Source organism: Antedon mediterranea, chromosome 2 (assembly GCF_964355755.1).
Source record: "Antedon mediterranea chromosome 2, ecAntMedi1.1, whole genome shotgun sequence".
In the NCBI taxonomy this organism is placed as follows: domain Eukaryota; kingdom Metazoa; phylum Echinodermata; class Crinoidea; order Comatulida; family Antedonidae; genus Antedon; species Antedon mediterranea.
This window is the reverse complement of record NC_092671.1, coordinates 33,433,800-33,460,738: the sequence shown is the minus strand read 5'-3', so window position 1 is coordinate 33,460,738 and position 26,939 is coordinate 33,433,800. Positions and strand designations below refer to the sequence as shown.

The window sequence follows — 26,939 nt, the reverse complement described above, 5'->3', positions numbered from 1 at the left end:
TACATGACTGGAGAATCGACCATTTGAATTAGACTTTTTACTGCATGCCCAAACTATTAAAAGAAGCTTAAATTAAAGTGTCCAAATAAACAAGACAATATTTATTATTTAATTTCTCAATAAACGTATGTTTTTTTTTCTTGTTAAATTGTTAGCGTATGGCTAGGTCTGTACCATTGAGTTGTAAATTGTCATTTTCAAACATCGTACAACAGACACAATGATGGAGAAGGGAGCAACGATACGGCGGTGTAGAGCCCTATAACGTGCGCAACAGCATATAAATCATACTGTTGTTAAATTATACAAAACAGTGCTCATATCCGGAACATGGTCTTATAATCGCGTCGAGCATAGCTCATCGACGAAAGTTCCGTATTTATAGTTGTATGAAAAAAATGTTTTTTGCGGGATTCGAACCGGTGTGACCTCTCGCTTATAGGGCGAGTATCATACCACTAGACCACAGAGCCCATTTTCACCCACCAGATACCTTCTCTCATATAACAAACGCCCTCACAATTAGTGGAGGCTTAACTAGTCAGAATAAATTCCGCAACGGTTTTTAAAATATTAGTGTGTATATATGTAAATCAAGAGAGTTGCGTAACACTGTGTAAATTATATAAATCATACTGTTGAATCATAGAAACAGTATTTAAAGTAGAAATCATTCAAATTCTCTGTCAGATTATGGGTTTTAAAGTGAACCGTGACGTCTGATTTTATTTATCTTCATTTTTCATGTGGGGAACAATATATCAATAAAAAACTTTATTTTTATACATTCAAATTTTATGTAATCTCTTGGAATCTGAAAATAAACCAATCAAGCCTAAAAAGTAAGCAATGCATTACACAGCCGCATGAGGGCCAGCATACATGATTTCACATGATATGATGTATACTTCCTACAGAGTGACAGTGCTCGCAATGTAAAAATGACGGAAAGTTCTCGGCGGTGTGGTTAGCTCGATCCTTGACACACTTCAGTCGGCCGGCGGCAGCACATAATTAACAGATAACTCATCATCGGCGGCCCTGCCCTGGATACTGTAGTTTTCTCTAGTCCCATTCACAGTAATATTACAGTGCTGGTAATTAATATTATGCGATTAATTGATCAGACTAAATAAAAATATACTATTATAAGAAAGGCCTGCTCAGTTGTTTCAGACTGAGACTCATAGAAGAGATAGAGGCTAGGCTAGGGGGCCAGGCTAGCTAGCCTGCCCTACTAGCCTATAGGCTAGGCCTAGAGGCTAGTAGTAGTAGTAAGTAGGCTAGGTAGGTACCTAACCTAGCCTCTAGGGCTAGCCTAGGCCTAGGCCTATACTATCTAAGGCCTAACTAACAATAGGCCTAGGTAGATAGGCCTAGAGGCCCCTTAACCTAAAGGCTAGGGCCAGGCCCACTACTAGTACTATAGCTAGCCCTGTAGGAACTAGGCTAGGCCTATCTACAGTAGTAGTAGTAGTAGACTAGCTAGTTAGGCTAGCCTGGGCCTAGGCGTATTGTTGTAGCCTATATGTATAGGCCAGGGCCTAGCCTAATAAATAGCAGTAGGTCTATCATAGGAAAGACTCAAGAGGCCTAGCTAGCTATTTAGGTGACGCACTGTCAAAGAAAGTATATACTTTTAACTTTAATAATAGTTAAGTTAGGCCTATATAAACAGTTTTTAAAAAAATAGGTAAGCTAGGCTAGGCTAATAATAATAATAGGCCTAGCCTAGGCCTATATTAAGTTTGTTATTTTTGTCCAAGCAAATGTTTAAATAATGCCTAGCTATAGGACTCCTTCCTAGGCCTAGCCTAGTTTGATTGTCGAAAATTAAAAAAACTTTTAATTAAAAAAGTATGACCTGAAAGTATAAAAGCTGATTGTGAGAAGACAAGATAAACTTGATTGAATTCATTAAATCATGCACCATGAACAGCTTATTTATTCCTGGCTATAATGAATACACTCTGAAAAATTGATAGCTAGATGAAATTGATCAAGACTAGAGGGTGAGCTCGCTTCACTCGCTCCCCCTCTAGGAAGTGTAGACGATGGTTCTCGGAATGATAGTGTTCTCCTTATACGTTTTCTGTCGGTTACCATTATTGAAAATGCTTGACATTCGTAAAACTAAACTACTTTGTTTCACAGTGTTTTAGATGATTAATAACATTTTAAAGTATAGTTTTTATTGTTTGGTAGGGCCCTTTGGGGAGTCAGGTCATTTGAGGGAGGTGCTTATTCGAGGGATATGTTAAATTTTTTAGTTTTAATAATATGGTAACATTTATAATCAAATGAAATCCTCTAATAGATATTGAAAGTGGTAAAAAAGAATAACAAATGCTTGTTAAATTGTAGATAACAGTGCGGTGAATTCTACTACAAATAGTATAATTGTGTTATTATAAATATGTGGATGGACGTTTATTAGATAGTTGGGTTGGGGGGGGGAATTATTATTCAAAGTGATGTTTTATTGGAGAGGCGTTTATTCAAATGAATACCATCCTAATAATTATTAATACATTATTTAATTTAATCATCTTTTGAAACTAACTGCCGTGACAGAGTGGGCCCAAGAAAGAAGACATTACGGCTTGCAACATGGGCAGACATCTCGGTCCTAACGGGACACAGGAAGATAGCCTACAGTTATCCCTGCAAGCTTACTCAATAAAATTCAGCTATCAGGATTTCACTCGAAAAATGTCTTATCATCAAATCTCCCTATGTAATTTTATAATACTATTGTATTGATTGATGGAAAGTGCCTGTTTCCCGTCACCTTTAGGGTCAAATCTATTATTTTAACTGCTCCCTTGTGTATAAAAGAGAGAAAATATTTGAAACCAGGTTGTTGCAAGGTGAACTTATCTTAAACCCGGAAATTACTTTGACCAGGAAGAATTGATATTGAGAGGAAAATCTAATGTTGAAATCATAAATTTTGTTAAAAAACTCTTTATAATATCTTCCTAAGATAGAAATATGGAACAATAGCGTCGCTGTGAACACTAATGTTATCAAATCTACGTTTCGCGGTACATTTCAGATAGATAAGGTAGGTATCCAAGGCGGAGATTTGTACCGAAGTTTTTGCATTGTGCTCGCCTATGCCAGAATTAACCATAATTTATATATAGATAATTGAAAAAATAATGCTATGGAAAGAATACAATAAAGATTTATATATAGCCTATATCTAAAACTTTATTTTACCTTACATACCTGCTAGTCCTACACCTTTTGTATCAAGATGGCAAATTCATATCAAATCAAAGCTTATTGTTGTTTTTTTACTAAATAAAAATGTTTTTCCATAGTAAAGAATGGCATACCGGAATATAAAACGCCTTGCCGTTGGTGGTCTACTCATAGGTGGTGGAGCAGCAACAGCAACTTATGTTCTTCTACGAAGTTCAAAGCAAGAATTGAATCGAGTAAGAACATCTTTAACAGGCCTAATGGAGTAACACTTTCACTTAACTAATATTCTCCCCATTCAACTTTCTATAACAATTACAAGAATATGAATGCATAAAGCAAAAAAAAAATGTAATTAAGCCTTAAACCTTGGTTTTTAGGCTACACCTTTGTTAACCAACAATGTATCCCCCCCCCCCCCCTAATGGCTATGAGCACTCACTGGCTAAACCCAGGAGCCCAGAGCCTTAAGAGGCCTAGAGCACGAGCAGCCCCATTGCAACTTCCAAGCGTTGGAGGGTTCTTAGGAGTTCTAAAACCAGGGGAATTTTTTCTGCATTATGCCGCAGACCTTGCAAGTTTATTTTTTATTTAGGTTTTTCCACTAAATACACATTATCCTTTTAATTCAGCAACGATTAACGCACGTTATAGCTGCTGAGCTACGTGATGCTAACAATCAGAACCAACTGCCAACACGTGAACAACAAGTACAGGCACTTCAACAAACCCACGAGTACGATGTCTTAGTGATTGGTGGGGGCGCCACGGGATCTGGAGTTGCCTTGGATTCCGCAACCAGAGGTGAGTAATTTTTATGGAGCTATAATATAAAGGTTTGATAGGTCACTTCAAGAAGATTTTGGGAAACAGTTCTTTGCAAATCGGGTTGTGGGTGAATGGAATTCACTACTAGATGAGATCTCTGTACCTAATGTGAAGTCATTCAAAGAAAAGATGAGTACCCTACCCTAAGGAATGAATGGTCAGTTATCAAGTATGTAGATATTCAGGCACCGATCCAGGCTGGCTAGCTTTAATAATAATCTCAAAATTCAGACTCTGGTATCTTTTCAACCCATCACAAGGTCTCAAAGCCTTTTGGCCACACAGTTATTGAGAACGGTCCATTATATATTTAAATATATTTTCATTGATTTAAATTCTGTTCACACCTGTGCGCAATTCAGCCAAGTAAGTTGGAACTTATTCCCCCATTTACATTTACAAATGTTGATTTTAACATTTTTTATTGATAGGTTTAAAGACAGCTCTTGTGGAAAAGTATGATTTTTCATCAGGAACTAGTAGCAGAAGCACCAAACTAATACATGGTGGTGTTCGATACTTACAAAAGGCTATTATGGGTTTAGATTATGAACAGGTACAGTATAATTGAAGCCCTCCATTGGGACACCCTATTTAGTGGACACCCTGATTAAGGGGACACTTTCCATGAAACAAACAATGGCTGATATATGTTTTGACACATGAGTGATTGGCCAAGCGGTTAAGATAGTGGAACCGTAATTATGTAGACATAACATCGGCAAGGATTCAAGGCTCACTCGCGCAATGGTTCTGGTGGTAGAACGAGTCTTCTTGGATAAGGACTATAAACCGTAGGTCCAGTGTACACATGTGCACTTTAAAGAACCTAATACATCTTTGAGGACGAGTAAGGGGTTACACCAGTTTACTAGTACTGTACATCACAGCCACTGATCACAACTGGGCCCTCTGGGATCCAGTCTTTGACTGAAGAGGTTACCCAGTATAAATAAAATATTTCAATTCAATTCAACAATACAGACAATCTCTATTGAGGTGACAATATTCTGTGTCTCAAATGTGTCCTCTTTATAGGAATTTAATGTATGTATATTTAGGTATTATTAGGTAAGTTTTTGCGTGTCAAGTGGCTGAGTCTTGAAGGCATCACTATGTTCAATGCTCTCCAGTTTCATAACAATTTATTTATATTTCTTTTTTAATTATTCTTATTTTAATTATTCTTATTTGGCTATAGAATCTTTACAAACACATTCATATAGCTTTTTTGCTTTTTTTAATGTCAATTAATAATTCTTTTATTTTGGAATTATTTCCTCCATATCAAAACTCTAATAACTGTAGCTAGAAAAAGAAAAATTGCATCACTATAGAAATACTCAAAGAAACTCCTTAAACTATAATACATTAAGAGTCAATGTGTAAGTTTTCACAAATACAGGAAACTTTTATTTTACAACTATTCAACCAAAACTATAAATAAATTTTCACTATGCTGTCTGATCATGTTTTTTTATCTTTCAGTATCGCTTGGTGAAAGAGGCCCTTCATGAAAGAGCAAATCTTTTGGACATAGCTCCACATCTGTCTTATCAACTGCCCATTATGCTTCCAGTTTATAGGTAACTAGCAATTGTCAAAATTAGTTTACAGCCTTCTCAGTACATAACACCCGACGCCAGTATCTGTCTATACTCGCCAACCTCCACCCCTCTTCAATAACACCCCATACTCTTTCTTAAAAACAAATTCTTCCCAGTGATGGACAAATTCAATTCAACCTAAGCTTCGAATTGAGAGGAATATGCATAGCTACGATGGGTCTAATAATGGTTGAAGCACGTTGTAAATTGTGTAAATGAATAGGTGTCATATTGGCTGATAATGAAAATATGTAATTTAGATACTGCGGTCCCCCAGCCTTCTTTCTCCTTTCACCACCCCAGCCACTATCAACAAACCTTAACTCCTCCCCTGGACAGTTCAAATTTAGTAACTTTTCCTAGTACAATCGCTAGTATTATCGCTCCTCCTCCCCCTACAAACACACCCCAGATACACTGGGTGATGTGTTGAAAAGCCGGTTCCAGTACAAATTTTGTTATTATCACTCCCAACCCATAATCCCTCAGTGGCAGTTTTCAAATGTAGTTTAAAACATTCCAAATACAGTTTCGGTCATGGTCATAGGCCTACATCCCCACCCCAAACTCCCATCCGCTTCCCAGGGATGATTAAATACTTTAACATTTTCCAACCACAATTCTGGTTTAAGCAAAATCCCCACTATCCTCTGAACCCAAACCCTATCTCCCAACCCCACTCTCCCAAAATGGGCGTTTTTCCCTTGGAGGATTGGTGGTGTAGTTGAACACAGTAACAGGAATGGATGTCTGTACTGAGACAATCCAAGAAACCGATACATAGCTGGATATGGTTAAAGTACTTTGCTAAATGTGTAAATGAATAGGTGTCATATTGGTTAATGAATAAAATATGTATATCTATATACGCCTTGCTGAGGATAATTAAAATACTGTAAAACTTTTGTAGTATAATTTTACAATTCAATAGCCTACAACCCCGAGCCCTGGCAAAAAATGACATCACAAACCACCACACCACCCCCGCAACCTACGCAACATAAGAAAATGCCCTTCCAATCATTTTGAAATCAAATCTGCAATGTTTGCAGCACTGTTGCATTATCGGTTCCCACTTTTGATTATGCAATAAAGCACTACGTCGCTGCTTTATGTCGCTAGTGGAAACAACACTTGTGGATAAGAAAAAAAAGGACTAATTTAATTGATCTATTTTTAACCCCCAGATGGTGGCAGGTGCCCTACTTTTGGGCAGGTATCAAGATGTATGACTTTGTTGCTGGAAGGCAAAATTTGCAGTCTAGTTACTACCTGTCAAAAACAAGAGCTCTTGAACTATTCCCAATGCTTAAAAAGGAGAAACTTGTTGGCGCTATTGTCTACTATGATGGTAATTTTTGTTTTCTCTTTTTGTGAAATTCACTTTCTTCTTTTTTTATTATATAATAAAAATAATGATTGTTTTATTAAAAGCCCTAAAAAATACATATACATAAATGTCTTGCTTAGATTCAATCTTATGATCTTTTAGTTCTAAGCTATAACTTACCTAAGAAAGCATGCATTACTGTTCAACTTTTATTTCTTTAGGAGCTCATAATGATGCTCGTATGAACTTGGCTATTGCCATGACAGCTGCTAGGATGGGTGCCACAATAACTAACCATACAGAAGTGAAAGAACTGATTAAGAAGAAGGATGAGAATGGCAAGCTGGTGGTTCGTGGCGCTTTGGTCAAGGATCGATACACAGGTTAGCATAATGATATTATTTATTGATGATGTAAAACAACTTACATAGCGCATACATTCATTGTTGGTTTGCAGGTGATATTGTAGCAAATGTGGAACTTGATTCAGTATAATAAGGTCTAACAAATATATATATTTATTTTGGCTTTGGGTTAGTAACCACAAGACAGTGGAACTGTAATTACATAGCCATAACATCGGCAAGGTTGCGAGGCTCACTTCGCTCTATGGTTCTGGTGGTAGAACAAGTCTTCTCGGATAAGAACTTTTAACTGTATTTCCAGTGTACACATATAGCTCATGTGCACCTTGTCTTTCTGTAGGGGTTACCTCAGTGTACTAGTACACACAGACACTGTCGCACGCAGTCACTTATCATAACTGGGCCCACTGGGTGAACAGTCTTTGACTGAAGAGTCTACCCAGTATAAAGAAATAATAATAATTAATAAATAAAAATACCACGTTAATTAAAAGGCAATCCTTTTGCTATTGGAAATAATAATTTTCTTTATTAACTATTTTTTCACCTAGGCCTGCCTTTTTGCATGAATGACCAGGCCTTGTTTAAATGAAACTGTATGCATAAACGATTTTTACCTTACGATTTGACCCAGTTGTAGTTTTTGGTAGTAAGATTTCATATTGTTGCACAAAATCAACAAAACTGATCAATTGATTCTGTTTTAAATTGATACATTTTCTTAATAGCCAAATTGAACATAGTTTTTCCTGTATTACGTTTATTCCTTTTATCTGAGAACATATAATGTGTAACTGACAACATATATTCTACCCTCTTTACACCTCTAATATTTTTTATTGAAAAAGGTAAAGAGTTTACAGTGCTAGCTAAATGTGTCATCAATGCCACAGGTCCTTGCACAGATAATATCCGTCTAATGGATGATCCTCAGAAGACCAAGATCTGCCAGCCTAGTGCAGGAATACACATTGTTTTACCAGATTACTACAGGTAGGTAATTGTCAGTTTAAAAAAAACCCTGCAGTAACTTCTCCCATAAGGATTCCTTCATGTGCTGCCACCAAATGGCACCTGTCCGTCTGTCCACAACAGGGCTGAATGGACTAGTACACTGGGGTTACCCCCTACTCTTCCGAAAGATGAAATGGATTTTGTTAGAGTGCACACCAGCCAGTTATGTACACTGGCTGGTGTACACAATAAGTCCCTATCCAAGAAGACTTCAGGTAGTAACATAACAAAAATTATTTAAACATTGTTTTAATAGATCCTTGACTATGTCACAGGGCATAAAAATCTGAACCATAAACCTTTCTCTTTGTAGTCCTGCTGCCATGGGTCTTCTTGATCCATCAACCAGCGATGGCAGAGTGATCTTCTTCCTTCCATGGCAGAAATCCACAATTGCTGGCACAACAGACAGTGCTTGTGAAGTAACAGAACATCCAGCTCCAACTGAAGACGATATTCAATTCATTTTGAAAGAGATTAAGAATTATCTAAGTCCAGATATTGCAGGTTAGATTGTGCTTTCAGGATATACAAGAGAGGTTGTGGATTAATTTACTGCATATATAGTAGAGGCTATATATGGTTTGACCTTGAAAAAATTCTAATAAAAGGTCTTTTGGTATTTTCTTGTAGCTTTAGGTGTCAATAATTACCAAAAAATTTTTGCAGCCTTCTAGTTGCTGCGTTAGTGAGATATTGAGGGTCAAAGGTCAGTGACCTTTTTGTGGCATTTGATGGCTCATAACTCCTCAACTCCTGGGTTTAAAAAGACAAATGTGGTTTCTACATCTATGTTTTAGTGGTCAAACAACAAAATAAAGTTTTTGCAAATTTCGGGTTACTTGTGCCAATGGTCAGATAGTCGGGTCAAAGGTCATTGACCTTTATTCATTAATAACTACTGCTAGTGTAGGACCTGAGTAAGATTTGTATGCATTCAATTTAGGAGAGAATATCTCAACTGTTATAGGATAATTTGACCCCAAGGAACAATATGGGATATGTGTCAAATTCGTTATCTGGGGCGAAAATGCCAAAATCGGGGTCAAGGGTTAGAAATGTGTGGTTCTTATATCTCGACAACCACTTGTCATACAGATTTGCTTTTGGTGTCAAATTGTTCAGAATATACATATTTATATTCGGTCTAACACAACTTTTACCCAAAAAAATGGCCGGAAATGCTTTTACTGACCTTTGACCAAAAAACACATTTTCGGGTTAAATATTTAAAATGTCAATGGACACACTGTATGGTATCAAATGGAAGCATATACAATATGCTACCCATTGCTACCCAACTTGTATTTAATTATGTGATGTTATTTTTGGAAAATATGCATATTTTATTAAATTTAGACAAAAATGAGTATAAATTAATGTAAGTTTATTTTAGGTGAAATAATTCTAGCGTTGTAATGAAATATTTGGTATCAAAAAGAAAAGACTTAGTTGTAGTTTATTAAGTTCTTTATTTGGTAGACCAAACAAAATGGCATTGCAGTAGTCTAACCGTGATGTTATTAGTGCATGGACAAGTTTAATAAGCGAGGAGTGTGTTTGCGAATTGATCTTATGTTACGAAGGTGGTAGGTATCAGATTGACTAATGTTGTTGATATGTCTGGACATAATCGTTGCTGAGTCAAATACAACTCCGATATATCTAACCTCCAACGATGATGTGATTGATGTTTCTAGCAATGGCCAATTTCTTGAAGTGTTTTGAATGAAGACATAAGATTTCTGTTTTACCAGGTTTAAAAAGAGCATGTTTTTAGTTAGCCAATCCTGAACATCAACAACACAAGCTTCGATAACCGATTTCGCTGGATTAAAGCTGATGTACAGTTGTGTATCATCTGCGTACACATGATATTGGACACAATGTCTCTTAATGATATCACTCATAGGCGAGATGTAAACTAAAAACAATACTGGACCCAGTAACTTGATCCTTGAGGAACACCGCATTTCAGGTCGATAGAGGTGGATTTGACATTACCAATCCGGACCTGCTGCTTCCTAGAAGACAAATATGACTTGAACCAATTTAGAGCAGATCCACAGATACCAATAGACGAGAGTCTTGCAATAAGAATGGAATAGTCCATGGTATCAGAAGCTGCCGACAGGTCGAGGTACACAGAAAAAAGACAATTACCTTTATTCAGAGTTAAAATAATATCATTATGCACCTTGAGAATGGCTGACTCTGTACTGTGGTGCTTTCTATATGCTGATTGAAGAGGGTCGAACAGATTATTGTTGTCAAGAAAATGTATGAGATCTAAAGCAACGCATTTCTCAAGGATCAATTAGATAAAAAAGCGACATTAGAAATAGATCGAAAATTTGCCATGCAAGTATGATCCAGTGAAGGTTTCTTTAAAATAAATGTAACTAGACCCAACTTCAAATCATCAGGAAAGGTCGTACCAGTTGATAAAGATAAATTAATAATAATTCTAAATACTGAAGTCAATTATGCACATTTTCCATAAAGTTATATTTCTAATTAAAAATTTCAATACAAGTTGGGTAGCAATGGGTAGCATATTGTATATGCTTCCATTTTATACCATACAGTGTGTCCATTGACATTTTAAAGAATAATTTAACCAGAAAATGTGTTTTTTGGGTCATTTTTTTCGGTCAACCAGCATCGGCCAACAGCTTAAGATCAACTTCTTCTAGCATGGAAAACTCACTTCCACAAACTACTATCGGTGGAGACTTCAGTGGTAGATGACATGGATATCGTCAAAATCTTCAACTTAACCACCAGATAAGCTCCGAGAGGTTCTCCGAGGCCGAGGTGTCAATTGCCTGCAAACAGATGAAATCTGGCAAAGCACCTGGTCTTGACGGTCTTCCCATCAAAATATGGAAATTACCTGGCACCCAGAAAGCTCTCACTTCTTTCTGCAATCAAATTCTTGATGGAAACAGGCCATCAGAATGGGGAATTTCGTTCATATCCCGAAAAAAGGTGATCTTTCAAAACCAGATAACTACAGGGGTATTTCATTATCAAAATTGGCTGCAAAGATCTACAATCGCCTGATTTTAAATAGGATACGTCCTGTGATTAATGAAGTTTTACGCCCCAACCAGAATGGCTTTCGTCAGGCACGATCAACAACTACGCACATTCTTGCACTGAGGAGAATTGTTGAAGAGGTTAAAGATGTATTGTCCCCCTGAAAAAATTTTTTTTTTCAATATTTTTGTTGAATAGGCCATTTTAATTGCACATAAAAGTTATTCACTTTGACCTCAATTTGGATTGAAAAAAATAATTTTTTACACGGGAAAATCGCAATTTAATGCAAAAATTAACCAACCGGAAGCTATTTGTCTGGAAGACAAATGTGTTCCGGTTTAATTTAACCCTTGACCTGAGTTAGCTCATAAATATTCATATTGTATGGATACATCATGTGGATGATGATGCTTTCCAAATCAACAGCCAACAACGATAGCAATGCGTGCGTGCGAGAGAGTCGAGTAGTGATGCGAGACGAATCTTGAAGAAAACACGAAAACTATAGCTAGCAGAATGCTAAGTTAGAATTACAGTTAGTAACTTTGATGTTGAATCTTATTCATTTAGGTGAGTTTTTGTTTCGCTAACAGGAGAGGCCTAGCTAGGCCTAGGCCCGAATTTGCTGCTACTGTACTACTAGTCTACTACTACTAGCACTGACAGTCTCGAGTAGCCTAAACTGCTGCCTACTTCTGTCTCTAGAAGTAGAGTGTAGTAGGCCTAGGCAGTACACTGCTAGCTAGGGCTACAGTAGACCACCACCAGAAGGGATGTATTTTTGTTTCTATCATGATGAATTGGTTTAATTGATTTTTAAAGATTTCAACTATCTATTCGGCAGTGAAAATTTAAAAAAAAAGAAAATCTAAATATTGTTTTGGATGTTTTAGTGATGCAATATTTTAAAAATATTTTCTTTATCAAATGCAATAGGTTCAAATTAACATTCCGCAAATAAACATTTTATGCAGATATTTTGACACAAATTTCTTTTTTTTTAGGTTGATTGATTGAACAATAAGAGCAAGTAGTGAGAAACATAAAATGTATCGTACAGTGGCAACATTCACAATTTATTGAAACGTTTCTTACTATTAAAATGACACTTTGTAATGGATGTGAGCGATCTTAGAAGACTATAGCTGTCGTAATTACTGCCACAATCAACACATTGATAATTAGTAGACAAATTGACACAAAACACAATACAGGAATTCAATAAGATATACTGTATATATATATTTTATTAACTCCTTTTGCACTGTAATATTTACAGTAAAATTATGAAGTGTAAGTAAATTTGAAGAATTTATCCTGTGTACTGTTGTAGTAGTTTTTTTTTATTTATTGAATGTTATGTTTACAAAATAATATACTGTACATATAATACAAACAAAATTATACAATATTTTACAAGCTGGACAAGAACATATTGGCCGAATGCAGCAGGAGAGTCGGAAATATTTTTCCTGCAATATCCAATCATATTCCAATACCGAGTCTATCATTGTTGTCTTTGGGTGACCTCTGTTCCAGTCTTCATCAACGTCTTTAAAAAAAGTAAAAGCAAAGTATGAAAATCTGGAAAAAATACATCATGCATATTTAGTGCAAAATTGTGCTAGTGAAATTGCTTACTTTGACATATAGTCAAATAAGTACATATACTACCTTTCTATGGTAATTAAAACACATTACTTATAATGTTATAACTTATAAAAAGAGAAAATAAATATTTGACTTACTACAGTACAGAGAACATTTGTTTGTGTTGTAAAATGGCTAAGCTGGCTTTTCCCCTCTGTCTACTTGTACAGTGCTGCTGGAAGGTTCTCCATTTCAGGCTTGTATTGCAACCATTTTCCCTGAAAAATGTTTGTTTTATTTTTATCATAAAAATTAGTTAAACAAGCTTCAACTGTAAATATATATGGTACAGCAAGCTGGCTGTATTTTCGGAATGTAGCTAAGATTGATGGCATATAGCCTAGGCCAGTCTATGAAGAGTACAATGTATAGGGCCTAGCTGGGCATCTTCTGCAGGGACCTGATTGTCACAGTCTGCTTGCTACTAGCCTAGTAATATGCAGCAGCATGTATTAATTATTCTAGGCCTAGCCCTGAACTGAAAAAATTCCAGGCTAAGTTAATTAATTTACCTTCCTGTTATTATTGCGTTATATATATTATTATATTTAAAATAACCGTCTAGGCCTACTTACCGAAAAATTAACAGCTCAGCTTTACATATTTATACGATCAGGCCAGGGAAACCCACAGTCGAGTAGCGTCGATCTCTGGTGGTGTTGTTGTACAACGTGCATCGTCCATTGTTAGATCAGATCTCTGCTGTGTGGATGCTCATTAACATATCATGCATATGTATGAGTTAGCTCTACCGGCCTAATTTCTGAGCCGACGAGTTCGAAAAAATGGTAAACTTATTTTGATTTTTTTATAAGCGAAATCAATATTTTTTTCGGATTTTTTTTCGGTGGAAGTGAATAACTTTATGTTAACTACAAAACGGTCTATTCAAAATTTGATTTTTTCCATCTTTATTTTTCATTTTTTGGGGGACAATACATCTTTAAGAACCATCACTTTCGCAAAGCCTTCAATTCCATCAATCGCAACATCATGATGAAGATCCTCTTAGCATACGGCATCCCTCATAAAATTGTAGAAGCCATCAGAGTAATGTATATCAATACATCAGCAGTTGTCCTCACTCCAGATGGTGAGACTGATTGCTTCAACATCGACTCTGGCGTAGTTCAAGGAGACCCTCTTGCTCCATTCTTGTTTATTGTCTGCCTTGACTTTGTAGTGTGATCAGCAACTACATCATCAGACGGTCTCACCCTCCGCCGTAGTAGAAGACATCCAGCTGAAGTACTACCAGACCTGGACTTTGCCGATGACATCGCCATTCTTGAAGATTCCATACATGCTGCCGAAAATCTACTGCACAGAATTCAACAAGCCACACAAGCTATAGGTTTATACTTAAACATCAAGAAGACCCAATTCATACATTTAAACCCCTCATCACCTTCTATAACTCTCGCACTGGATGGATCAGCAATAGAACAAGTAGAGGATTTCAGCTACCTCGGAAGCTACTGTTCATCCACTAACCATGATTTCGAAGCAAGACTTGGTCAAGCATGGGGTGCGCTGAACAGTCTTTCAAAAATATGGGCATCTCGTATCAACAAGTCCACAAAAATCCGCCTCTTTAAGTCAACAGTTCAAGCCATTCTTCTTTACGGCTGTGAGACATGGAGTCTTACTTCATCGCTCTCAAAATCATTGGATGGAGCATACACCCGCATGCTGAGGAAAGTCCAAAACATCCCATGGTCCTCACACGCCACCAACAAGACACTATATGCCAACCTTCCCCGTCTTACGACCATCATTCAAAGACGTCGCATGGGCCTTGCCGGTCATGTTATGAGAAGCTCTGAGCCTGCCTCAAGAGTTCTCCTTTGGGAACCAGAAGAGAAAAGGAAAGTGGGAAGACCTCAACTGACTTCGCTCGACATTCTGTTGAAAGATACCAAACTAGACCTGAGTGAACTGAGAAAGAGCATGCTTGATAGAGATGTGTGGAGACAAATTATCATGGCACCCACTTAATAGTGGGATGACATTAAGTAAGTAAGTTTGGTCAAAGGTCAGTAAAAGCATTTCCGGTCATTTTTTGGGGTAAACGTTGTGTTAGACTGAATATAAATATGTATTTTCTGAACAATTTGACACCAAAAGCAAATCTGTATTATTTGGTTGTCGAGATATAAGAACCACACATTTCTAACCTTTGACCCCGATTTTGGGCATGTTCGCCCCCGATAACGAATTTGGCACATATCGCATGTTGTTCCTTGGGGTCTAATTATCCTATAACAGTTGAGATATTCTCTCCTAAATTGAATGCATACAAATCTTACCCAGGTCCTAAACTAGTAGTAGTTATTAATGAATAAAGGTCAATGACCTTTGACCCGACTATCTGACCAATGGCACAAGTAACCCGAAATTTGCAAAAACTTTATTTTGTTGTTTGACCACTAAAACATAGATGTAGAAACCACATTTGTCTTTTTAAACCCAGGAATTGAGGAGTTATGAGCCATCAAATGCCACAAAAAGGTCACTGACCTTTGACCCTCAATATCTCACTAACGCAGCAACTAGAAGGCTGCAAAAATTTTTTGGTATTTATTCACACCTAAAGCTACAAGAAAATACCAAAAGACCTTTTATTAGAATTTTTTCAAGGTTACATAGGATAAATGTCACATATAGCCTGTACTAATAGACTCACTGGGCATTTATTTGACCCATCCAAGTGCTCTATTAGTTGTTTATTCGTGTGAATCTAATGTTATCTTTTCCACAACCAAGACCGAATAGATTTTCATTTTTGCTGAGCTATTTAATTTGCATGAGTGATCATCAACATCTAATTTCCTGACCTCTGATTGGTTGTTTAATTTTGTCAAAAAGTAGAAACTACTAAATTCACTGAAGCAAAAAAATCAAGAATAAAATTTGTTGCAGAAAGGGATTCGAAAGATGGTTGCTTTTGATTTATGCAAATAAATTTTCCTAGTGGAAAACAGGCTTAAGGGGTTAGTTAGATTTAGGACGAAAATGTGACAGGCAGTTTCTTAGTATACTGTACTTCTCCATCCCATACTCCCAGCCCTATAAATGTGACAGGCAGTTTCTTAGTATACTGTACTTCTCCATCCCATACTCCCAGCCCTATAAATGTGACAGGCAGTTTCTTAGTATACTGTACTTCTCCATCCCATACTCCCAGCCCTATAAATGTGACAGGCAGTTTCTTAGTATACTGTACTTCTCTATCCCGGCCATACTCCCAGCCCTATAAATGTTGCATGTGTCAACAGCACTTTTGATCAACTTTGTACCATATTTTTGCAGTGCTACTATTTTAATCGCATTTTAATGTATTTTTGTGATTTTATTTTTTAGTTCGACGAGGAGATGTGTTGGCAGCCTGGTCTGGTATTAGACCTCTCGTTAAGAATCCTAACTCAAATAACACCGAGTCATTAGCACGAAACCATGTGATAGAGGTCAGCGACACTAATCTTGTTACAATTGCAGGTAGGTAGTACAGTTTCGATACCTAAATTAATTAATCAATGCGATGATAATAACATTTATATCGTACTATTTCTACTAAGAAATATACAATAACAATAAAGGGCATAAAATACGCCTGTGAGAAAAGAGCTCTAGTGTTATTGTTGCAAAACCAAAACTCCATCCTATTGAGTAAAACTTATATTGAAGATGTACTTAGCAGTAACCTCTTTGGATTATTGAGATCAATAATATTACATATTTAGGTGGAAAATGGACAACTTATAGAGCAATGGCCAAAGATGCTGTGGATGCAGCGGTCAATTCATGCCAACTTGAACCTAAAAATGATAGTTTGACCGATGGATTGCTTCTAGAAGGTGCTGCAGGATGGACGCCTAACATGTTTATAAGACTGGTTCAAGATTTTGGTTTGGACAGTGAGGCAAGTGAATACTTTAATTTATAATGGATCAATGCATTAAAATAAATAAATTTATTATAAATATTTATTATTATAAAATATGATATTTTTATTACTGACAATCTTTGATTAATATTTCAACAAACTCAAGGATGTGAGACTGAAAATTATTACCCATACATTTTGGTGAGAACTGGTACACACTAGCAGCCTCTGTGAGAATGCTGATCCGATAGCTCGATTTGTCTTCTTGGCAAATCAAGATAGGCTATCCAGATCGCAAATGCTACCCAACAGAGTGGCCTTAATTGTCTTAGCTAATCTCTTCCATTGTTTTGTAACAAAGTGATTGCACAGTGATAAAAGACGGAACTAAAATAGACCATTATAACACCAAGTAGCATCTATCTTCTCTTTCCGAAAGACCTACTGGGTTCTTTTTAACTTTATATGAGCCATATATGTACACTGGTCCTAAGCCTAGATCCAAGAATACTTGTTTTAGCTCCAGAACTGATGGCCAGCTGTGTTAATATTGTGGCTATCTTTACGGTGACCTTTGACTTACCTCTCGGCCACTCTACATGCGGTATACAATAAAAATAACAATACACTAAACTTTAATTTTGAATGAAAAAAACCTGTAATCATCTTTTAATATCACTGAATCACATGCTTTGTACAGGTGGCCCAAAATCTTGCCAATACATATGGTGACAAAGCTGTAGAAGTAGCACGCATTGCCAACCTGACTGGGCGCCGATGGCCAGTGGTTGGTGTTAGAATCATGGAGGAGTTTCCTTACATTGAAGCTGAGGTCAGATTTGGTTTATTGCATACATCTTTATTGTAGCTTTTAAAGATACATATTGTCCCCCTAAAAAAAATTATTATTTTTCTGAAATTTGTTTTCTTTTTTTTTTCATGAGAGTGATTAACTTTATTAAAACTACTGCAAAATAGCCTATAAAAAATCTGATTTTATTAATCTTCAATTAATTTTTTTGGGAACAATACATCTATTTAAAGAAATACTGATCGTTTTTTTTTTTAGTTAACTTCTACAAAAAGTAAAAACATAATATAACAATAGTGATAGTTACATGTATTAATAGCATTTTAATCGAGAGATTGATAATTTGATTTATAACTCAAAATGGATTTATCAATCCAACTGTCCTGGGTTAAATCTTTAAATCTTTTGGCCATAAAAATATGTTACTAAAATCTGTAAATGTGACATTTTTGTGTTTGTTAGGTTTGTAGTCTTGGTTGTTATGCTACAACCATTGTATTATGTCATCATTATATTGTTACCTAATATAGAAGGCCTAGCACTGATTATTTTAATAAATTCCTTATGATGAAGGATAGACGAGTGTGATATTTAATTTAGAATACATTTTTTCATATTCTGTATTAAAATGAGGGGTTTTTTTTATAATTAGGTAACATACGCCTGTAGAGAGTACGCTAGGAGCGCGGTAGATGTTATTGGACGCAGGTTGAGACTTGGATTTTTGAATGTACAAGCAGCTGAAGAAGCCTTACCAAGGATAGTTGACATCATGGCCGAGGAACTCAAATGGAACAAAGCAAAAAAAGAGGTATGTGGTGTTTTTTATAAAAAGTTTTAGATGAGAAGCTCGTATCGAATCAAATCTCAAAATGTGATCAGGAAGCACTTCTTTAAAATACAGTGTGTCAGATATTATCGTGAAATAAAGAATAGAACAAAGACTATGCAAAACATTTTGTTCAAGAATGTAATTTGATAATTTGTTTAATGTTTTTGCAGGAAGAACTAAAGAAAACTAAAACATTTTTGTGCAATGAAATGGGACTATCCTGTCATGTGTCCCTATTGAAAGTTCCGTTAAACTTCAGCAAACCAGAAATTGAAAAGTATAGGAAACGATTTCAGTTGCTCGACCAATCTAAGAAGGGCTTCATCACTGCAATTGATGTTAGGAATTATTTAGAGGTACGTTTACTCTTTTCCTTATTGGAGGTCAATAGGGGTCAACTCCGGGACCATGTAGCACCTAACAGTAAAGTAGTTCTCCTCGTCTATAAATTTCTTCAATACAAAAACATTTACAATCTTATATTGTTTGAAGGTTTGCATGGCGAAATCAAATGTTGATATAAGTTTGCGGTACACCACGTATATTAGTTCTGAAAAGAACTATTGAGTTTCTCGACGTTTCGATCAATATACGTGGTGTACCGCAAACTTATATCAATATTTACAATCTTACTGATAAATATATGATACTAATATATAAATCCAAAGGCAAATTACTGAAAATATTGACAATGCTGTGGGTATCAGTGGCTGGATCTCAATGGAGATACAAAATAAAAGCGAAAAGCTAAATCAAAACGAGAAGTAAAACAGCCAGAAAAGTTAGCAGAGCTTTCGGGCAACACTAGCCCTTCATCAGTGCAAGTGAAGGAATTTGGATAACGTCATAGTATAAAGCTGGCAAGTGCTGCCTGGGTGGACAGGAATAAAATATATATATATATGATATTGAGGCTGTTTTTGTCATTGCCATATCATTTATTTACTTCTTCTTTTGAGACCTCTTCAGTCAAAGACTGTTCTACCAGAGCGCCTGTAATAATTAGGCCTATTATTTGGAATTATGTCTCTCTGATAATTTCCTGCTATGAAGTATATGACTTTTTTGTATCAAAGTATTAATTACTATATTAATCTGCATTTTTAGTAGATTTTTAACAGTATTTTAACATTGGCCTATAAAGATAGTATTTTAACATTGCCTTTTGCAATTTGATGTATTTGTCTTTGTTGTTTCATTGTCAAAACAAATTTCCATTTTAAAGTGGACTAATACAATTTCTTGAATCTTATGATTCAATAGTTATACTGTAGTACTAATAGTTAAAACTCAACATTTTCCGGGTACATTTTGGTTCTGTTTAGAGCATTGGTGAAACCATTCAAGAGGACCAGCTCAGGGAAATGCTTCAGGAGGTAGATTGTAACAAGAACGGTAAGATAGAACTGGATGAATTTCTACAGGTAAGATTACTTCAGATTTTGGTATACAATTTTTCATAGATTATTGTTCTTCCTCCCAAGGTGAACTAGATCTCCAGTTTATATATAAGTTCTTAAAAATGTACTGTATGTAAAACAACCCATTAACCACACAGTCCATACAACTATAAACAGGGAAGTTTTCCTTGCTATCAATTTTATAAGACAGTACCTTAGGCTTGTGTCTAGCTTGGAGAAACTTGATCTATATTGTGGTTTAGGAATATTTATTACTTTAGGTTGCCCTTCAGGACACAAAAATTCTAAATGGCCGACATGATTTTTAATTGCCCCGGAATGGGGGGGGACAGGCGATTTTGGGAGCACTGCCATGCTTCTCAAATGGTAGTTCGATAACATAAGATTACACCATATCACTCTGAATAGTCTATACAGCACCTGATATTCCAGATGGCGTCCCATCCAAGTTCTCTATCTTATCCAATGTTGTTTATCTTATCCAATGTTCTCTATCTTATCCAATGTTGTTTATCTTATCCAATGTTCTCTATCTTATCCAATGTTGTTTATCTTATCCAATGTTGTTTATCTTTGATGTTAGTCATTACCCAGTATTGTAGGTATTTCTTTTCGTTTTATTGAACATTTTGATTATTAAATGATTTTTCCAGCTTATGTGTGCAGTAAAGACAGGTGCAATGGCTAATGTTCGACTTGAGACAGCTCTCAGGATGGGAGAAAGAAAAGCAACAAAGTCATTACCATTTAACGGCGGGTTATAAATTAATACGTATATTTTGTAATAGCGTTAAGGTGTAGGTAGATTGTATTTACGCAGTGTTTAAATGATTTGTAATTTAACTAATTTATGATGGTTTAAGGGCAGGAATTTTAATTTATCACAAGAACGGTGCGAACTGAAGTGAGTTGCATGAAGCTTGAAAAAAAAGTAACAATGGAGCCACTCTAGCTTGCTTCTAACTTATTCACACATGGAGCCTTTGTGAGTTCAGAAATTCATCACATTGAAGTTTGAGAATCGACCGACGCTTACACATTTGTTTGATTTGATGTTAACACTGAAATTGTTCGTCGGGTCAAACCTGTTTTGCTTGACATGTATAACAGTGTTCAGTGTGAAATAGCCTTTAGTGATTGGAAAAATCGACAAAAGAGCCTTCTTGTGATTAAGTACTCAGAAGCAGATTTTGACATAGGTTGACAAATTTATGACCATTTTTCAGTGGTTTTTTTTTTCGAAATTCCTGAAAGTTGCAGCTGAAATTTTGACAACAAATATATATAATATTTTATAAAGCAAATGAAATAAGTTATTTTAGTACGCAATACAGAGACCACTATCAAACCAAACTGGGCACCCTGCGCTAACTGGATTTTGGAGCATGATTAAAAATACTCCATAAAATAAACATAACTTTGCACAATCACCCACCAATAACCCATCGGTGAAGAGACACGACTTTTAAGATACAGTAGTTATGCACTTTGCTGTGAATAGTATTATTAATATCTAGGTCACAATTTTTTATAATAATATATAGTACAGACTAATTGCAATTTAATTTACAACAGCTGTTTTTCTTTTCTTTTTTAACTTTGGTCTTTCCCTAATTAATGTGTATCCATATTATACACTGGTAAGAATGTATTGTACTGTAGCTTATTAAACATTCTTGTAAGGCACAATCACTTTTTTTATATTGTAACGTGTAATTCTAACAATATTGTAGCCAGAGGCTCATACTGCCATTTGGCAATCTACAGTAGCAACATAGATAGTTAATCCACTGTATTTCCTACTCCCAACTACAGTAATAAATTTGGATGAAAATGTTTGTATGGAATAAATAATTGACCAATTGTCAAAATGGGTGTCAAATTGTAACTAGCTAGAGCATTGTAAACCTTAATAGGACCACATTAAATTAAGAAAAATGAAAAACCAATTACATCAATGCACAAGATACAGTAGATACATGCACTAAGTTTTAGCATAGAGATATTATAATATCTCTATGGTTTTAGTAAGAAAAAGGTTTCCTTAATTTAAATTACTAAAAACATTTGAAATATGAATTAATGAGGTCCAGAACCATATGCATACAGTTTGAAAGTAAATATTTAAAATATCTTCTACAAATATTAAATAAATCCATTACCTATGGCATTTATACAATATTAAATTCAGATGTTTACTATTCTGAAATATATTTAACCAAGTAACATTCAAAATACCACATTATTCTAATCTCAGGTAGTGTGAATTATTGAAAATAGAATAGATGTTGAGTTTAACAATAACTGTTGTTTTAGACACTCCAATAATGTATACATAATATAGTACGCCTAAATATTCCAGGCAATATAACGTAATGTCAATCCCATGCAATTGCATATCAAAAAGCGAGCCACCATATAGAAAGAGACCATCCAATATGGCTGCATTATATCAGCCGTTCAAAGCTCTGCCCACTACTTATTCTATAAATAATAATAGTTATTGGATGTAGTGTTGGCATTCTATGTCACCTACTGTACTTGACTCTGTTATATAATACCTCAATGGTTTATTCAAAATTCTACTGGATTGTTTATAATTCAAATAATAGTTTGTTTTTAATATTAATGTATTCATTTATTAATTATTTTAACAACATTTTATAAATGTAATATTATAAAAAGTAATATATTTGAATTCTTACCATAACTTAAGCTCTGTCTACAATTACTTGTTTGCATAGCTATCCCCATTATTGGGGACATTTTGCCGTCATTGACATTATATTTACATAGCACAACAATGAGAGACATTCATTTTGATGAGACGGTCATGGAACACTAATTAATTTTTAAAAAAACAACTAAAAACCTGAGACCTGTAACCCCAGGTAGGGACCCTGACGGGTCATATGAGTTTTACAAAAAAACTATGGTGTGCCCAAATAATGGTATGACATCATGATGTTCATATATGAGCACATCACATTTTGTTATCACATAAAGTTTGATATGGTAGACAGTTTTACACTTGAGCCCGTTTTCCACTAAACACATTTATTGGGCCGAATCTAATGTTCACAGAGAGAAAGTTTGCGTCGCCCTTTATTAACTCACAATTTCCATGGTTGCTCATGAGTGTTGCTAGTGCTCTGGTTGTTTGTGCAATGTTTTACTTTAAAAAAAGTAAAAAATATATATCTATTAATTTTTGCTGAGGTGAAAATATCATGAGGACGCTTTTAATTCTGGTGAACTTTGCCTAGTGGAAAACAGACTTTAAAAAAAATCTTTCATTTTTATTAGATTGTGAATGTTTTTTTTAAAATATTTTTAATGTAGTCTACCACTCCATATCAAAATTCTTAAAAGGAAACCTTTTCCAAATCCCAACATTTAAAATGTTATGGAAGTTTCGTCAACTTGATATTTTTGTGTTGTTTTTATATTTAAGATGATTATTTTCATTATTTACAATTACAAAATACTTGTTTTGAGTGTGTGTTTGATAATTTAGGTTAATAAGTTTTTCTATAATATATGTATATTCATGTATTTCTTTATATAGACAGAAATAACAAATATAACATTTAATTTAATATACTGTAAACTTTGTATGTACTACATTTTGTTTTTATTCCAGGATTGTTTTTTATAATGTAAATCCATAATTTGGTGTTTGATAGAATAAGTACATTTTTTATAATACCGATATTATACCTGTTTTATACGGATGTCTTCTATAATATTTGAATGCACAATTATAAATTATTAGATGTTTGCACAGGGGAAAACAACAAAATGACTGCGTAATTAATACCAGCTGCTATCAAATAGCCATTTCAACAATGATTTTTATCTCCATGGTATAGTTGTCTATAGAATGAAACTACAGTGTATCTTCATTTATAAACTAAAAAAGTTTGAATAAAATAATGTGCACAACATTTTACAGTAAATATTCGTTTGATTGTAAGTTCCCATTAGTGTGTAATAACTTGATCGCAAAGCAATCGAGTTGGCCAATGACGGGCGACAGTTTGAATAATCACTTCTGATTAGTCAAATTACTTGTGTGAGCCAAGCTTTAGAAATGCAACTAGCTCAGGTACTATTTTTCTTGTCTGAAATAACATTTATAAAAATCTACAGTATATGCTACTAAGAGTACTGTAGGTTATGGCATATGATTTATTTAGTCTGTGACATCAATGTATTTCATATTAATTCAAGTTTCATTTATTAACATCAAATACACAGTAATAATTATTCTTATATTATTTTTAGTTGTCTTACAGTATGTATTTTACAAAGAAATTCATTTTCATGGGTAAACCTTTTAAGGTTTACATTACATAATTGATAATTTGGCCCTTCGAACATTCCAAAGACACAAATTTAATTTTAATTAAAGCAATTTAAAATTATAGACTGAGTTCGTATGTTTCCTTGTCTACTCCCTTCCCCCACCCTTGGACTTATAGTTTTTGCTATACAAAGACTAGATTTTTAATTCTGAAATGTTTATAAACAAAGATGTTATAATTAAAAGGCAATAAAGTTTGTCAACTGTTACATTAAAGTTCATCTAGGCGATTTCCTTTACAGCTACTTGAATGAAAATGTTCAGAAAAATATCTTTGTTGTGCATATTTCAAGCAGTCACAAACATTATTGCCTCCATTTTGTCGTTCCTATCATCCACTTTTAATTTATTAGTTGTATTTTCGGGCAGCTTATGCACGTGTGTATTTGCCCCAGATGTGAAGCATGAAAACAGAAGCGATGAAGATCAAGCTCATAACAAGAACAGGTACTGGACCACTAAAAAGAAAGACAAATAATATGAGGGTAATGCATTTGTTTAAAAAGCCAATAGATGTACTGATTATATTTATATCTTAATTTAAAACAAATAATTAGCTGGAATATTATTATATAACATAAGCATGTTTAAACCCTTCCTATTGTACGTCAACCAATTTTATAATAGAATGTTTAGTGTGTAAGCTCTTCAATATTTTTATTTGTGGTTTTTATCATTAAAATGTATAGGTAAAAAGACTTATATTTGGGTCAGTCAGTTTAATATTATAACTGTTGATATTGTTTTATTTTCAATATAGTATATAAGTCAGTATGGTAATTAATCTAATACTGTGAAAGGTATAGATTCATTTATGACAAAATAACAATTCCCTTAAAACGGTAACTGGCAAACATTTTAAAAGATGGTGGTTTTAAGGGAATTGTTATTTTAAGTTTTCTTTTTATGATTTCATTAATTTGTGTTTCTTACACTTTCAGTCCTGGTGAATCTTCATTGTAGAACCTCCACATTCCTGAACTTCCACCACCTGCTCCTGTGTTTCGTGCTCTTGTGGTTCCGGAACTTTTGCCTCTGAAATATTAAATTCATAATAGTTTTATCATAAAATATGTGAATGTTGTTTATATCATTAGAAATAATTTAGCCTATTGGTTTGTCTCATTGCCTAACCTTTTATCTGGCCAAGTCTCTGGAGGTCTCTTAAATCACATTCACATTTTATTTCAATTTACAGTCAATTTATATAGCTTGATCATGACAAAATATTATTGTTAATTTTTATGTCTTATTTTTTTGTAAACATATTTTCATTATTTGTATAATATTTTATTGATTAACTTTAATATTAATTGATATGTACAGTATAGCATATCAGAAAGAAAAAAGATTAATTTGAATTAATGATCTATCATACTCATACTGTTAGTTACAATACTTTCTCTATTTTATAATTGGTATAACATCTCAGAAAGCTAAAGATTACACTCTAAACTCATAGAATAATAAAATGATGGTGATATATTGTCAGAAACTGTTGATATTGTTTTCAATTCAATATTGGCCTAGGCCAAAATAATTCAATCGTATGTACCCTCTATTTCTAACTTGTGATCCACCGCTTTTTGGTGAAACTGCTCTTGATGGTGAGCGACTTCCAACAGAAGTTGATGATGCTGAAGGTAAAGCCTGAAGAAGTAAAGATAAATTGCGTTTTAACATTAAATACTGTAGGCCTAGGCCTATATTAATTATATTGGCTATGTTTATATATAATAATAATAATAAACAGTATTTATATAGCGCCTAATGGATCACTGACCCCTCTAGGTGCTTTACATTAGACCTTAACTAATGGTAATAAACTATCCCCCGCCGGACACCATAGGCTAATTCCGGTATTTCTTAGTCGAGGTTTCGGGGATGGAGACAATTATCAATAATGTGAAAAAAAAAATGTAATTAAGCTTAACTATATAGTGTCAAGCAAGACAATTTTCGAGCCAGAGTGCTTCATTGATTGAATTTATTGTCCTTACTTATAGGCTAAGGCTAACATATGGATAAATTAATATTAATTAAAATAAAGTGATTGAAACAGAAATTCTTATCTAAAAATTAAAATTTATAAATTAAAATCCTAAATGAAAATTTAGCATAAAGATACTGTCCCAAAATAAGAGAAAATTCAGACAGTGAGGTGAACTGAAACCTAAATCTTTTGTTAGGCCCTGCATAGGTAATTGAAAGCGTAGTGGTGGGGCTTGTTGGCATCGTTCAACGGCAACGCCATCCATGTTGATACGAAAATTCTCGGGCCTCTATGCCTAGATTTAGGGTACTTTTTATATACGATTTACACCCTAAATGTATGTAATTCAACTTTTAAAAAGTAACACCTGTATTCTCAAATTCTAATTAATATCAAAATGCGTGTAAATAAAATGTAATACTTTACCATTATAAATATTATGAAAGAATTAGACTTGTGTTTTTCCACGTATGTTTGTACGAACGTTGACGTGTCAGAAAGACTGAAAGAATCGGCGTTATGCAGTATGGAATATTTTCAACAAACGCCACGTGAAAATCGAGCTGGGCCGCTATTATTGG

At 34.6% G+C, this 26,939-nt stretch overlaps 2 protein-coding genes and 1 long non-coding RNA gene across 4 annotated transcripts; 1 reads left to right on the top strand and 2 right to left on the bottom strand.

Annotated features, from left to right (window-relative positions):
• The first annotated feature begins 1,038 nt into the window (after positions 1 to 1,038).
• Positions 1,039 to 23,946, top strand: LOC140040845 (glycerol-3-phosphate dehydrogenase, mitochondrial-like). Of its 2 annotated transcripts, none has more exons than XM_072087087.1 (16): positions 1,039 to 1,097; positions 3,330 to 3,446; positions 3,843 to 4,014; positions 4,470 to 4,594; positions 5,527 to 5,624; positions 6,833 to 6,996; positions 7,197 to 7,358; positions 8,189 to 8,333; positions 8,668 to 8,861; positions 16,413 to 16,547; positions 16,793 to 16,971; positions 17,636 to 17,767; positions 18,399 to 18,557; positions 18,749 to 18,934; positions 19,904 to 20,002; positions 20,653 to 23,946. In XM_072087087.1, the coding sequence occupies exons 2-16, from the start codon at positions 3,336 to 3,338 to the stop codon at positions 20,761 to 20,763; spliced, it is 2,172 nt and encodes a 723-aa protein (XP_071943188.1). In that variant the 5' UTR covers positions 1,039 to 1,097; positions 3,330 to 3,335; the 3' UTR covers positions 20,764 to 23,946. The 2 variants fall into 2 exon arrangements, with proteins under 2 accessions (XP_071943188.1, XP_071943189.1); XM_072087088.1 differs by lacking the exon at positions 1,039 to 1,097 and adding an exon at positions 2,287 to 3,067.
• On the bottom strand, positions 12,627 to 13,746 carry LOC140040847 (uncharacterized). The gene is made up of 3 exons (XR_011842778.1): positions 13,625 to 13,746; positions 13,148 to 13,267; positions 12,627 to 12,951 (listed from the first exon to the last, which is right to left on the bottom strand). It is a non-coding gene; the product is annotated as an uncharacterized lncRNA (long non-coding RNA).
• LOC140040846 (protein transport protein Sec61 subunit beta-like) lies at positions 23,834 to 26,860 on the bottom strand. The gene is made up of 4 exons (XM_072087089.1): positions 26,785 to 26,860; positions 25,921 to 26,015; positions 25,299 to 25,400; positions 23,834 to 24,823 (listed from the first exon to the last, which is right to left on the bottom strand). The coding sequence occupies exons 1-4, from the start codon at positions 26,785 to 26,787 to the stop codon at positions 24,736 to 24,738; spliced, it is 288 nt and encodes a 95-aa protein (XP_071943190.1). The 5' UTR covers positions 26,788 to 26,860; the 3' UTR covers positions 23,834 to 24,735.
• Between the last annotated feature and the right edge of the window lie 79 nt (positions 26,861 to 26,939).

What these genes read in the sequence shown, in the direction of transcription:
- LOC140040846 (XM_072087089.1), bottom strand. An exon ending in TCACAAGTTAGAAATAGAGG is followed by an intron (nt 25,401 to 25,920) that starts GTACATACGATT and finishes TTAATATTTCAG; the next exon opens with AGGCAAAAGTTCCGGAACCA. An exon ending in GATTCACCAGGACTGAAAGT is followed by an intron (nt 24,824 to 25,298) that starts GTAAGAAACACA and finishes CTTTCTTTTTAG; the next exon opens with TGGTCCAGTACCTGTTCTTG.
- LOC140040845 (XM_072087087.1), top strand. Translation starts at nt 3,336, where the DNA reads ATGGCATACCGGAATATAAAACGCCTTGCCGTTGGTGGTCTACTCATA. An exon ending in ATGTTAGGAATTATTTAGAG is followed by an intron (nt 18,935 to 19,903) that starts GTACGTTTACTC and finishes GGTTCTGTTTAG; the next exon opens with AGCATTGGTGAAACCATTCA. An exon ending in AACTGGATGAATTTCTACAG is followed by an intron (nt 20,003 to 20,652) that starts GTAAGATTACTT and finishes TGATTTTTCCAG; the next exon opens with CTTATGTGTGCAGTAAAGAC.